The 13154-nt window shown below is 28.8% G+C and overlaps 1 protein-coding gene and 1 long non-coding RNA gene across 2 annotated transcripts; one reads left to right on the top strand and one right to left on the bottom strand.

Annotated features, from left to right (window-relative positions):
* Positions 1-276: 276 nt before the first annotated feature.
* Positions 277-13153, bottom strand: LOC106064927 (transmembrane protein 128-like). The gene is made up of 4 exons (XM_056037695.1): positions 13043-13153; positions 6040-6193; positions 4375-4542; positions 277-2078 (listed from the first exon to the last, which is right to left on the bottom strand). Exons 1-4 carry the CDS (start codon positions 13119-13121, stop codon positions 1979-1981), a joined length of 501 nt encoding a protein of 166 aa, XP_055893670.1. The 5' UTR covers positions 13122-13153; the 3' UTR covers positions 277-1978.
* Positions 9953-11279, top strand: LOC129927669 (uncharacterized). The gene is made up of 2 exons (XR_008779311.1): positions 9953-10281; positions 11038-11279. It is a non-coding gene; the product is annotated as an uncharacterized LOC129927669 (long non-coding RNA).
* Position 13154: the final 1 nt, after the last annotated feature.

Below are 13154 nucleotides of genomic sequence, written 5' to 3'. Positions count from 1 at the left end.
TATTAAAACTAATGTTTTGTTTTCTTTTTTAAATTGTATTAATGTTAACTTTTATAATTGATATTGATATTGTGGTGTCTTGTGGGTTATTAATTTATAGTTTTGTATGTTCTGCTTAATAAATTTTCAGTAATTTTTCAACAAATGTTCATTTTGTAATTGATTTGTATTGGTCAAACAAATTGTACTTCATGACAGTTCTTAAAAATAACAATAACACATAAACTCACATACTACCTAAACAATACCTAGCAGTAAGAAAAAAAGTTTCATGCAGGCCTTTTTAAAGTGTGTTTATTTGAATCAACATAATTATAAAAATAGGAACTATAACATTTAAAAATGTTTTCATAAAATAACAATAACAGAAGATTAAGAATCTGTTTTTGCACACAAAAATAAATACTAATGTTTAGAGTTAAATATAATTTCATTTAATAGTAGATTTGTAATACAGACTAAATACAATTTTAGGTTTAGTTGAGAAATCAAATAAAAAAAAAACACTTTTTTTTCAACTATTTAAAACCAGTGTTACACAGTATTCTTCAAACCTCATCTTCATTTACACATTTTTTTAATAATAATAATCTTTATTATCCAGAAAGAAATTTCACTTCCAATTAGTGCATTACACCAAAGAAAACATTTTAAATATGATCTATTTTGGACTTGGGAGGCGCTGTGGCTGAGTGGTAAAGCGCTTGGATTCCAAACCGAGGGTCCCAGGTTCTAATCCTGGTGAAGATTGGGATTTTTAATTTCGAGATCTTTGGACACTTCTGAGTCCACCCAGCTCTAATGGGTACCTGATATTAGTTGGGAAAAAAAAGTAAAGACTGTTGATTGTTGTGCTGGCCACCCGTGTTAACCTTGGACTACAGAAACATTATCTTTACATCATCTGCCCCACAGATCGCAAGGTCTGTAAGAGGAACTTATTTTGGACTTGTATCCGGCATGGCAGATAAACTTTTAAATGTATTCAAATAATAAAACCAAAAGGCATGATAGCTATTCTTAATATACAGTACAAGACCAAATACAAGAACATTGATTTCAAATATTCCCAATAAACTTCAGTTTAAACATTTGAAAAAGAATAGGCTCATAAGAATCATTACTAACCAATGATCCTACTGCATACAGAGTTTGCATAGAGAAAGGGTACTTGCAAATATATTCAAAACATGTTCATATTAATGAAGAAAATAAAGCTTATAGCTTATGATATATTTGGTTGTTACTAAAAGCAATGATACAATCAAGGAAAATTTGATCACAAGGTGATATTTTAAAGTTGAGAGCATTACACTTTCTCATGCATTCTTTGGACCAGTGGGGAAGCCACTTTTAAGGCAACTAGCACGTTTCATCCTATCCATTAAAATTTCTGACATTTTCAGCTTTTTGGTATTGGAAGCTTGTAGCATCTCCAGTTTTGGTATTTAGTATTTCTAGCATGCATTTTTGATCATCATGTGAACTTTCTTCACATTAATTTTCAAAAGACATCTTTTTAATATGCATCATTCAGCTCTTCTTCTATTCACACTAGGATATATTTGCCATCTACAAAATACTACTTTGTAATGCTTAAGCTTTTGATGTTCACTTTTCCTTCATATCCTCTCTAGAAAAGAAAGACTAGGTACAAAATGGTATATCAATTTAAATATGTTGGAAATTACAAATTTATTATTGTTATTATTAACAATATTGGTAATACCATTTTAAAAGTATCCATTTTAATGCTAGATTTTTGTCATGAGAGAATGTAGATCCATTAAATAAAAGTACTAACAAATTTTAAGCTCTATAACAGTTTTCATTATGGAGATACACAACACAGTTTCTATTTATTTCAATTTGTAAAGATTATATATTTATATATATATACTCCATACAATGTATGTTCAATATTAAAGTAATGCAAAGATATTAGATTTATTGAAGGTTGTAAAAACTGTTGAGAGAATCAGCCAATCATTGCTATAATAACAACACCTCCTAAAAAAAGTGATAGAAATATTAATGGAGTTAGAAATCCCCAAACAGGCCAAAGGCTGACAGAGAAGCTGAAAAAGAAAACAAATAATAATTAATCATTCTCAATAATTTAGTTATTTAACTTTCAAATTAGAATTAGTAAAAAAAAGAGCACATATCGTAAGAAGATTATTTTCCATAGCTGACATGGATAGATAAGTGTGCTAGTGAAAGGATCTCAGTTGAGTCTTCAAAGAAAAGATACTAGATTTAAAAAAAAAATGGGAAGAAGATTTAAAAAAAAAAAAAAAAAGATAGAGCAAGTAGATAAAAAGTGGGGTTTCTGGTGGTATGAATTAATGTGAGGGGGGGGGGGGCAGTGTTGTGCAGCATTTTCTCCTAAATTTTCATCACACTTAATTAAAGATTTGAGCTGCTTAATAATTTATTTTTTTTGGGGGGGGGGGGGGGTTAATAGCATTAGGACAAAGAATTAAAAAAAAAAAGTATCTCAAACTCATGTAAAAAAAATTGTAGGCTCACAATTTGCTTTCATAATATGTGTATGCAAGTCATTTAAGTACACTTCATTTGAGGCATTCATAGTGATGGGCAAAAGTTAACTAAAAAGTTGCTAACTTTTAGTTTAACTAAAAAAAATTAGTTAAGGCCAAAGTTTAATTAAAAAATAAAAGTTTAGTTAAAATCCTAGTTTAATTATTTTTTTTTAGTTACAAACTAAAAAGTTTAATTACAAATTTTACAAACTTTTTTAACATACATACCAATAAATATTTAGATCTATGTAATTTGGAGAATATATATAATGAATAATAGAGAGGGGAATAAACAAGAGGGTGCACAGGTCACTAGAAAGCCTTTTGACCTTTACCCTATAATGGCCACTATTCCCGCCTTTTCAAACAAATACACGTGTTCATTATATTTCTAGCAAGTTTCACTGCTTGATAAATCCTGATTCTATAGATCTACATTTTGCTGCTTTTTATTAAACACCAGTGTGTTCCTGTATTAAGCTGCAGGCAAAGAATTTTGCTTTACTATAGATCTAAAAGAAATGTCGACTCTTTTTATTTAAAAACTTTTTACTAGATCTAGATCTATCTAGATCTAGAATCTAGAGTCAAGTGACGTCTAAGTCTATTAGTATTATTAGTTTAGTCTATTACTACTGAATACTTATATACTACTATTAGATCAATAGTCATAATAGTGTAGGCCTATATATTTAATTATTTTAGTCTTAAGTAGAGTCTAACTCTTAGTAGGCTTAGTCTTAGATCTAGATGTAACTTTAAAATTATAAGTCAATAATATAGATCTATTAATTAAAATCTAGATCTAGGCCCTATATAATATATATATTACTTTACTTTATTAGACTAGATCTATTAGTTTACTATAATATGTAACTATTCTAGAATTAGAGTCTAGATTAGATCTAGATATATCTAGATTACTTATACTTATTATACTAAGACCTAAGATGCATAGATGATAGATCTATAATACTAACTAATAATAGTCGTCACTATACTAGATCTAATACTAAATTAACTAAATCTAGACTAGATTCTAGATCTACATCTATGATCTACTTCTATTATAATTATACTTATATCTACTTTTATCTACTATATAGATCTAGTCTAGTATTATCTACTAGAGTATATAGATCTAAATACCCATACCTATAGTCTATAGTTATAATCATAATTATAATAATCTAAAATCTCTAGATCTAGAGTTACTAAGAGATATCTACTAGACTAGACTCTATCTAGATTTTAGATCTAGTAGTAGTAACTAGTATTTCTTAGATTATTTTTCGATTAATTATTTGATCTAGGTCTAGTAGCTAGATCTAATTCTAGATCCAGATTATATTTCTGATCATTTCGTTTGTAGAAGATATTAGATCCAGAATATTCTAGAATCTAGAGTTAGTTAGAGAGTCAACATGCAGTTTTATCATTACTTCTAAAAGGTAACTTATAATACTTATATTAGAACTTCGACAATTACTTCTAATTTCTTTCTATAATAGTATCATTCTAGTGATTCTATTAAGATCTACATATATCCCATAAAGACATTTAAATATTTTTTCATGTGCACAAACATTTTGCTAAAGAGATTGGTTGTGCTTTATACTTTATATTTTCATGTTTGGCTGTTTCGTCCTTAAAAAAGGTCAAAATAGTTAGTAAAAGTTTAACTAAAGTGTTTTAGTTTAGTTTAACTAATTTTTTCAATTTGTGGTTAACTAAAAGTTTAATTACTTTTTTTTAGTTCAAACTTAGTTTTAGTTTAACTAAAAAAATTAGTTTAGTTCCCATCACTAGGCATTCACACAGTGCTTACCAAATCATTCCAATTATGAAAGCAGATGTTGCTATTGGAAAAACTCTGGGAAATTTGGTTTCCCACTCATCAGAATGAAGTTTTTTCCAAAAACTCTGGTAAAAGACTATATACACTAAAATTCCTAGATGAACACTTAAAAATAAGGCCCCTGACCAAAACCATGTACTGAAATAATAAGAAATAAATAAACAAAAACTATTAAAATTTTAAATAATATTGTCAATATCATCAAAAGCTAAAGTTTGCTTGGGATGTCTCTTTAATAAAGTAAAAAAGTAAAGTTCCCCTTTCAGACTCTCTTTAATAAGCTTTATAATAAAGCACTGTATTTTATTCTGAAGATAAGGGATAAGTGCAGTATTTCATATGACTATACATACCCAGTTGGGACTTGCATATTTTGCCACAACCTTTTGTCCTTGTGCTTAACAAAAGCTTTCAAAATGACACAAAAGTTTTGTTTTCTGTAATTTTGTCATACACTACTACTTTTAAAAAATGTTTTTCCTTTTATCTACACATGCATCCTCTAAGTGATTGATACCCAACCAACAGCTCAGGGAACCTTTCTGGAAAGTGAAACTGTGGCCCCTAGAAACTTCTGCTGACAGTGTAAAAAGAAGCTGCAGAGACTCTATTCTATTTATAATTTATAAGTGCCTCTAAGCCAAAAATGTTTGGGCACCGGTGCTCTGAGTGATACAAAAATTGAATATCCCTAGGTCAATCTAGTCATGCATGTTAATCAATGACTTTAATTAACTCAGCCAAGTCTGTCATTAAATTCACATGCACAAATTAAATTTTTTAAATATACAATTTAGGATCACAAAGAGAATGATATGGTAAAGTGTAGATTTTAGCAGTTAATTTGAATGCAATTTTTTATGACCATTAAATGCATAGATATTTGCAAATGAAAAAAAGTAAAACAAAGCACTCCTAGAAATGGCACAGAGATAAAAATGAAAGTGAAGTAGAAGTGTCAACAGTTCAAATCATGACTTCCTTCATAAAAGCAGTGTTTATGATGATGCATCCACTGAAGAATATGTGTGAATTGTGCTAAAAGCACAATTTAAATAAAACTTATTGGACTAGTTTCATCTTTTTCATGCATTTTAGTTTCTTAGACAAGTACAGCTCATTACTAGTCTGGATAGTCTGGATAAAGAAGGCTATATGAGAGTCTCAGATCTAAGAATGGTTTAAAATAATGACATTAATAAACACCCCATACAAGATGTATATCAAAGACAATCCACTTTTGGTCCTGATACTCACACATAGTTATTTATTTATGAAGTAAAAAAAAACAACTTAAGTTAATTATGATTTTAGGCCTACTTCGAGGAACTTTGTTTTATTTATTTTTTGCTGATATTACCTTTTATTTAAAAAATGGACTATAACTATGTTAATTTTTAATTTCAAAGATTAAGCTTGAATGCAGTAAAGTATTCCATGTAGACCCAGCTGTGAACTACATATTTTGTCACATCTGACCATACTTTGTAATATAAAATTTTAAATTTTAATCATAAAAAAAAAGCAAGTGTCATTTGTTACTTTCATGCTAAATCCAGTTGATAGCGCTGACATTTTTTGTTGACTGAAACATTCACATAACAAATAAATGTAAATAATCAATCTGTTAATTACCTTTTGATACTTGCATCATATAAAATAACATTTAAAAAGTCAGTAAAATAAAACACAGCAACAGCTACTCCAAGGCACACAAAATTTTGAAAGCAATATGGTGACTGTTTGGTTTGTAGTTTTTCATCTTTTTGATCATAATGATATTCATCACCTGGTTAAGAAAAAGTAAAATTATAAACACAGATTTTGATATATTAATTAAAAGTTTTAAGTATGACTAATAATATTTTTTATATTTTCTTTTCTGAGGAGTTAAAAAGATAAACCTTAAAAAATACATTAAAAAAAACTTACCTCCATTATTAAAATTAAAATATAATAAAATAATTTTTTTTAAGTATTCAGTTCAAGCTGTTTATGGAACCAGTGACATGGTCAGCTGCTTTTCAGTTTTTGTCTTTATTCAAAAGCATTTAGATTTCTAATATTTTAATTATTATCATATTTTACATTATTTTTTTTTTAACTTATCTTATTTAATGTGGCTTCCAAACCAGGGGATCCCAGGTTCTAATCCTGGCACCTTTGAGTTCACCCAGCTCTAATGGGTACCTGACATTAGTTGGGGAAAAGTAAAGGCAATTGGTTGTTGTACTGGGCACATATTATGACACCCTCATTAACAGTAGGCCAAATAAACATATGACCTTTACATCATCTGCCCTATAGATCACAAGGTCTGAAAAGGGGGCAACTATCTTATATCAGCATCTTGTGCATTTTATCAACACTTGCTATTCAACAGCAGTCAAATAAATGTTTGCACTGAACTAAACATGTATGTCTGCTTATGATGTTAAGTATAATGTTTAATTAGGCAAATTGATTCATTCAAACATCTATGAGTGTGTAATATTTCCAATTGAAGTCAAGTGCAGGAGAAAAATTACAATGTCATGAAAAGATCTGAGCTTTGTAACTTCATCATTCAGGTAAATTTTTATTTTCAAACACTTTTTAAATGTATGATGTTCTAACTTCACTTTTCATAGTGAGAACTATTGGCTAGGGAATTTTTTTCTCAAGAAATAGATCTAGATTTACAATAATTAATAAGAAAATTGTTAGAGCCTTGTAAATTTTCAAGTACCATAAATATAGGTATCCTTTTCATCTTCTTTTTTTTAAAATAAATTACAGATGTTCCTTTCAAAGAGAAGATAATTACACACTTTCATATTTTTATGTTAATCTAGTCATGTATGTTAATTAAAGACGCATATTCTAATATTAGTCTAACCAGGGTTAAATAGCATTTTATATTTTAGTTTTTATGTTCCTATTTTGATTTGTAAAAATTTCTTTTAACTCCAATGCTTTGATAGATTTTTAATAATATATTTTGAGTTTTTAGTTTGTGTAATTTGCTTAAGTAGTTTTATTAGTTTTTTGTTGTTGTTATTCTTAGTAATTCACACTTTTTTTTAATGGAAAGACATGCTCCGATTGGATTCTATTTTTTTGTATTTTATCTTTTCTCTTCTACGTAAAATTTAGGCATCTTGATTTTATTATTTTTTTCTTTTCTATCTATTATGCAATCATCTGTAAATAGTCTAAATTTTTATGCTGAACTAATGCAATTAGGTCATTTATTATGCATTTATATAAATTAGAAACAGTAGTGGGTCTAAGACAGATCTGAGAGGTACACCTAACTGAGTTTACTGCTGTGTTGATTGAAAGCATTTATTATTACAGTATGTTCTATACCTATCATGAAATCCTGACTTTATAAATGTAATGGACAAGTAATGCCAAAATAATTTTTGTAGCTAGCTATGGTGGTGAGTTTTATCGAATGGTTTAGAGAAATTGAATAAAATAGCATCTATCAGCATTATTATAAAACCCAGTCATCAATAAAACTTAACCCTAACCTAAATTTCCTAAAGCCATATATATTGGTACAGAGTAAGTACATTCTTTTTATCTAAGTGGGTTATGATATTGCTACATTATATTAAATGTGTTCTAGTATTTTATATGTGATTTCAGAGAGTAAAACGCCTAGATCTATTTACAATCTATTATATTAATTTATATCTAGAATCTAGATCTAGACCTATTACAAGATCACTTTTATCATTATACTGATTATAGGCCAACTCCGATGGGGGTCACCTCTGAGTTTGTGTGAAACACATAAATAAAGTTAAAAAATTTTCAATAAAAAATCCGGAACAACCAATTTTTGTAAATGAGATGAAGATTATCTGTTTTATTTATTAGAAGAGGGATTTCAAACAGTTATTTGGCGTTAGTAGATTTTTCATATAAAATTCGGAACATTTGAGTAATATAGGTCAATTTCTTTTTCAAAACAAAATTTGGAACATTCTTTACCAATTAAACAACTATTGTTATGTTTCAGCAAGAAAATTAACAGTAAAATAAGTCTAAAAAGTGATTTTCAATAATCGTTTCTATTAGTAAATTACTTTCTTATTTTAAAATCCTGAACAACCTAATGTCGATATTTTTGAAAAAATAAAGTCATTTGACATACATTTGTTTTAAGTTGAAAATATGGAACAATTTGATAAAGATGAATAAACTATAGTGACGTATTGTCAAAGAAATATAAGTGTAATATTAGTCAATTATGCGATTTCAAACGATCATTTGACATAATTTAATATTTATAAAACAATATCCAGAACAACTTTATAGTTAATGAAATATAAGTCAGTATAGAGATTTTCATTTAGCATTTATATGCTATTCATATTAAAAAACCGGAACAACATATTATTGATCATGTGTTTTTGCAAGGTTTAAGCATGGAAATTAAATGTATTATAAGTTAGAAGAGCAAACAAACATTGTTTGGCATTGATTTTTTTTTTTACAAAAACACCCGGAAAAATCTATATACTTAAAACTTTTGAGATGTTTCGGAAGGAACAATAAAGGTTAAATCAGATTTTTAATAGCTTTTAGAGTTATTGTTTTTGTTATCTAAACGTGAGAGACAGACCGACCAGCAAACAAACCGCACAAAAATAAGCGTCTTTTATCCTGATGTGGGCACTAAACAAAAAATAAATAAAATCTGATTATTTAAAAAATTTTCATGAAACTGATTAATACTATGTTTTGCAGCTACTTGTTATGCTACTGCACGAAAGCTGCTGCATAAAAAATCCATTTTGAAAAATGTGCGTGATATTTACATACAAAGTGCATTCTTAGCCTTTATATATAATATTGTGGGAAGCGTGGTCGAGAGGCTAAGTGCGCTTGAACTTGTCTTTTCTTGGCTACCTAGAAGGGGGCTCGAGGTTCGACACACAGGGGCAGAGTTGCGTTTACTGAGCGCCTAAAGGCAGCATGGAAAACCAACTCCTAGATACCCCCCCCCCCCCCCATTGGTCCACAAATGAGATTGGACCAAAGCGCTCTGAGCATGCTATAAGCATGAAAGTAGCTCTATATAAATGCTATAATAAATAATATCTATAAATGTTTTCTTATAATTTTAGCAGCTAGTTGACCAGAAAAAAACACCTTTAACTAATTTACATTTGTTGTGAACAATTCTTGTACATTTTATAAATATATTCAACTTAGTGATACTGAAAATACACAAAAAATTGTCTTTCTTTGTTAACATATTGTAAAATTACCTCCCTTACATTTATGTAAATTTTTTTAGAATTGATGTATTTTTATGAAAAAATAGCTTGCATAATTAATTTTATAAATTAAATGGTGTGCTTTAAGAAAACTAAAAGTAGCTGTTGCACCTAAACTTTTCAAGCTGCAGCACAAGGTAAAAAAACAATTTTTAATTTCTCTAGTTTTCGAGATCTGAGTATGACAGACAGACAGATGGACATTTTGCATAAACCTAAAAGTAGCTTTTCTCCTTACAGGGGCCACTAATATTCTAATAGTAATAGTAAATAACACTTAAAGACCAACTGAAGAGGTTTTTATCGAAATTGAGATAACTATTGATTATGATAGTAGATGGTATCAAATATAGTTCCTAAAAATTTGAGTTAAAAGAAATACATATTTATACTAGAAAAAGTCATTTGAAAGTGTAAAAAAATTAACGAGATTTGAAATGGCTCTGTCATGGCCGAAAGCGGAAGTGACGTTATAGTATGGAAATCACGGAAAAATGTCGAGCTCAAGACACTAGATCTAGCTAGACCGCCTAGAGGATTCTAGATCTTGTTTTTTATTAAGACCAGCTTAACTTAGACAATTTAGTCTTATTACTAGATTGTAACTAGATCTAGATATGGATTTAGATATCTAATAATAGATTTTTAGCTACATAGAATTCATCTAGATCTATATTTTTTTTTACTAGTCTTAGTTTAGATGTAGAGTCTAGTAGATCTAGTCCTAGTCGTAGATCTAATTTAGTATAAATAAATTACTATAAAAAATAAATACAAAAAAACAATAATATAGGAATATACAAATATAGTCTTATGACTTATATAGTGACTAGCCTAGGCTATAGGGCTAGGTCACTTCAGTGACTTCACTAGTGGTCTGTAATATTAATATATATTATATATAGATCTAGATTCTATCATTTCTATGTCCTGGGGAAGGTTCTGTCTAAATCTTTAGTTGGTCTATAAAAGTCTATTCTTGTTTTGTAGTAGGGCCTACTACAAGATTTAGAAGACTATTATCACTTATAGTCACTATAGTGTCTATAGTAACAATAGTTTTTAGAAAGCATATAATTTTTACATATCAATCCTTAAAAGGAAGGTATAGATCTAGATTTATAAATTAATAAAATCTAGACTTACTAAAAACTCTTTCATCATTAAGACTCCAAGAATTATAAGAATTAAGATAGATCTACTATAGACCTTTATAGTATATAATCTAGTTATATTCTAGTAAAGTAGCACTAGATTCCTCTAGGCTGATATTAATGTTCATATTCATTTAATATTATTTAATTTTTCATTTATGTATCTATTACTAAATAAATATATTTTTTAAAATTTATTGTAGAAACCTGACATTGGCTAAAAGATGATCTGATGCGTCCAACAGTGGATGGCTGCCTGATTGTGTGTTATGCCAGCTGGACTGTTATTTTATAAGACTGTTGAGCATCTTTTACTTACAAATCTAAAAGCTGATGCTATGACACTCAATGGCTTAGAAGAAATTCTGTCAGTTTTATATGGTTATGACAATAATCTTTAATAAATAAGTCTTATACAAGGACAATAAAGATTATTATTATCATATTTTCAGTTGCCTTGTTTTAAGCTAACGTTGTCTTAAATTTTTAGAATTAACAAATTTGTTACATTTTCTTTATAAATACTCAAAAGTGAAAAAAATATTCTTTTGGATAAATTTCAACTTTGTGGGACATGCCCTTTATATTTAATGCAAGCATAAAGTTATAAGGCATTATCTTCGATTCCGAAGATTAAGGATGAATGCAGCATTTCTCTTGATCACACGAACCTAGTTGCAACTTGTATATTTTGTCATATCTAATTCATTATACAGACAAACCAGTGGTTTCTTTGGCATATAGGAAAGCAGATTGCCTTTGAAAGAAACAGCTGAAAAGCTCTGACGAGCTTGCTAAAGACAGACGCAGACGACGAAAAAAATTTAAATTATTACAAATGCGGAATGCATAGTTTGTTTATATTTATAAATTAGTTAATGAAATGTAAATATTTCCAGTAAGACACTGTTTACAAAGATACTTTAAAAAAAATTTAGCACCCAAAAGTTATTTAGCCAGATAAATAATTTAATAATAGAACTTGAAATATTTAATAGCTTAAACCTAACTAATCAAATATATTACCTCAGCTGTTTCTGCTCTTATTATCTTATTTAAATTAAAGTATTCTGATAATATTCTAATAGTTATAATGTTTTTTGTTTGGACAATAAAGATTATTATTATTATTATTACTTTGAAAATATGTTAATATAAGAAAAAGTAAAAGTGAACTATTAGTTAGCAATTCTGCTTTATAACAGCATTAGGAAAAACAAATTGAGCTCTTCATTGCTATCAGCTTTTCATTGAGCTAACTGCTTCCAATATGGGGATTACTCTTCAATTTTTAAATCATATAAGTTAAGGAAGCTGAATTTGTACTTAGTGTGTAAGTAACTATCTATCTTTGACTTGTTTCTCCCCACCCTATCTCTACACACAATTACACATTATCATTCCAAGGGCATTTGAATAATTGAATTCCATTAATCAAGGAAACCATAGTTTCTAGCATATAGATCTATTTTACTATCATCGTTATCAGAACGAAAAATACCGGTAATTGAAAGAATTGGTGATAAAAAAAAATTGCAGGTGTACTGCACGATATGGTGGACAGAAACACTGTGTTGTGGTCAAATACTGGGTACGCATGAATGGATCTAAGTTAAACCGGCTTGCTAATTGTGATTAGCTTACACTCATAGTCATACAAAACCAGAGGTATAGTAGACTGATCCACGTTGTACGGTGGACTAAAACTCAATACTAGTACGCTTGATTGGATCTAGGCTAATCCGGCGAACATTAATTCGCTTACCTCTAAATTTAGTGGCGTGACCTAGTTTCCAAACTATGACGTCACGGACCAGTGTAGTGAGGGAGAAAGACATCTCGAATGGCTACGAGACTAAGACTTTTTAGTGTCCCTAAAACCCACATTAAAATGCTAATATCTCATTAACGGCTGAAAAGTTTTAGAAAATATTTTGCATACACGTTTTTTTAAGCATTATATTACAGAAAACAAGTATTAAAACGGTTTCTGTGATTGACCCCAAAACCTCTTCAGTTGGTCTTTAACACATGACGTGATTTTATCAAAATCAAACTCAAAGTAACTAAGTATGAAAGTTTGGTATTAGTTATTAGTTACTATTAGTTTAGTAATATTATAAATCTAGATCTACACTAAATAAAAATCTAAAAAAAACACTTTCTAGATTCTGATAATAAGGTTACTAGATATCTAGATCTACTTACTATTTTTTGTAGCAGCATCATTCAAGTTATCGTAAACGCGCCGTCTCAATAAGTCTATGTCTATGTTAGAGTTCGCCATCTTGACGCATCACTATGCAACCACTAATCTATA

The sequence above is a fragment of the Biomphalaria glabrata genome, chromosome 1 (genome assembly GCF_947242115.1).
Source record: "Biomphalaria glabrata chromosome 1, xgBioGlab47.1, whole genome shotgun sequence".
Taxonomy (NCBI): Eukaryota; Metazoa; Mollusca; class Gastropoda; family Planorbidae; genus Biomphalaria; species Biomphalaria glabrata.
Note: the sequence above shows the minus strand (reverse complement) of the source record. Positions and strands in the feature narration are given on the sequence as shown.

Bases quoted from the DNA above. Each gene is read 5' to 3' on its own strand.
- LOC106064927 (XM_056037695.1), bottom strand. From the start codon at position 13,121: ATGGCGAACTCTAACATAGACATAGACTTATTGAGACGGCGCGTTTAC. The intron at 4,543-6,039 runs GTAATTAACAGA...TTATTATTTCAG, and splicing joins TATGATGCAAGTATCAAAAG to TACATGGTTTTGGTCAGGGG. The intron at 2,079-4,374 runs GTAAGCACTGTG...TTTCTTTTTCAG, and splicing joins TTCATAATTGGAATGATTTG to CTTCTCTGTCAGCCTTTGGC.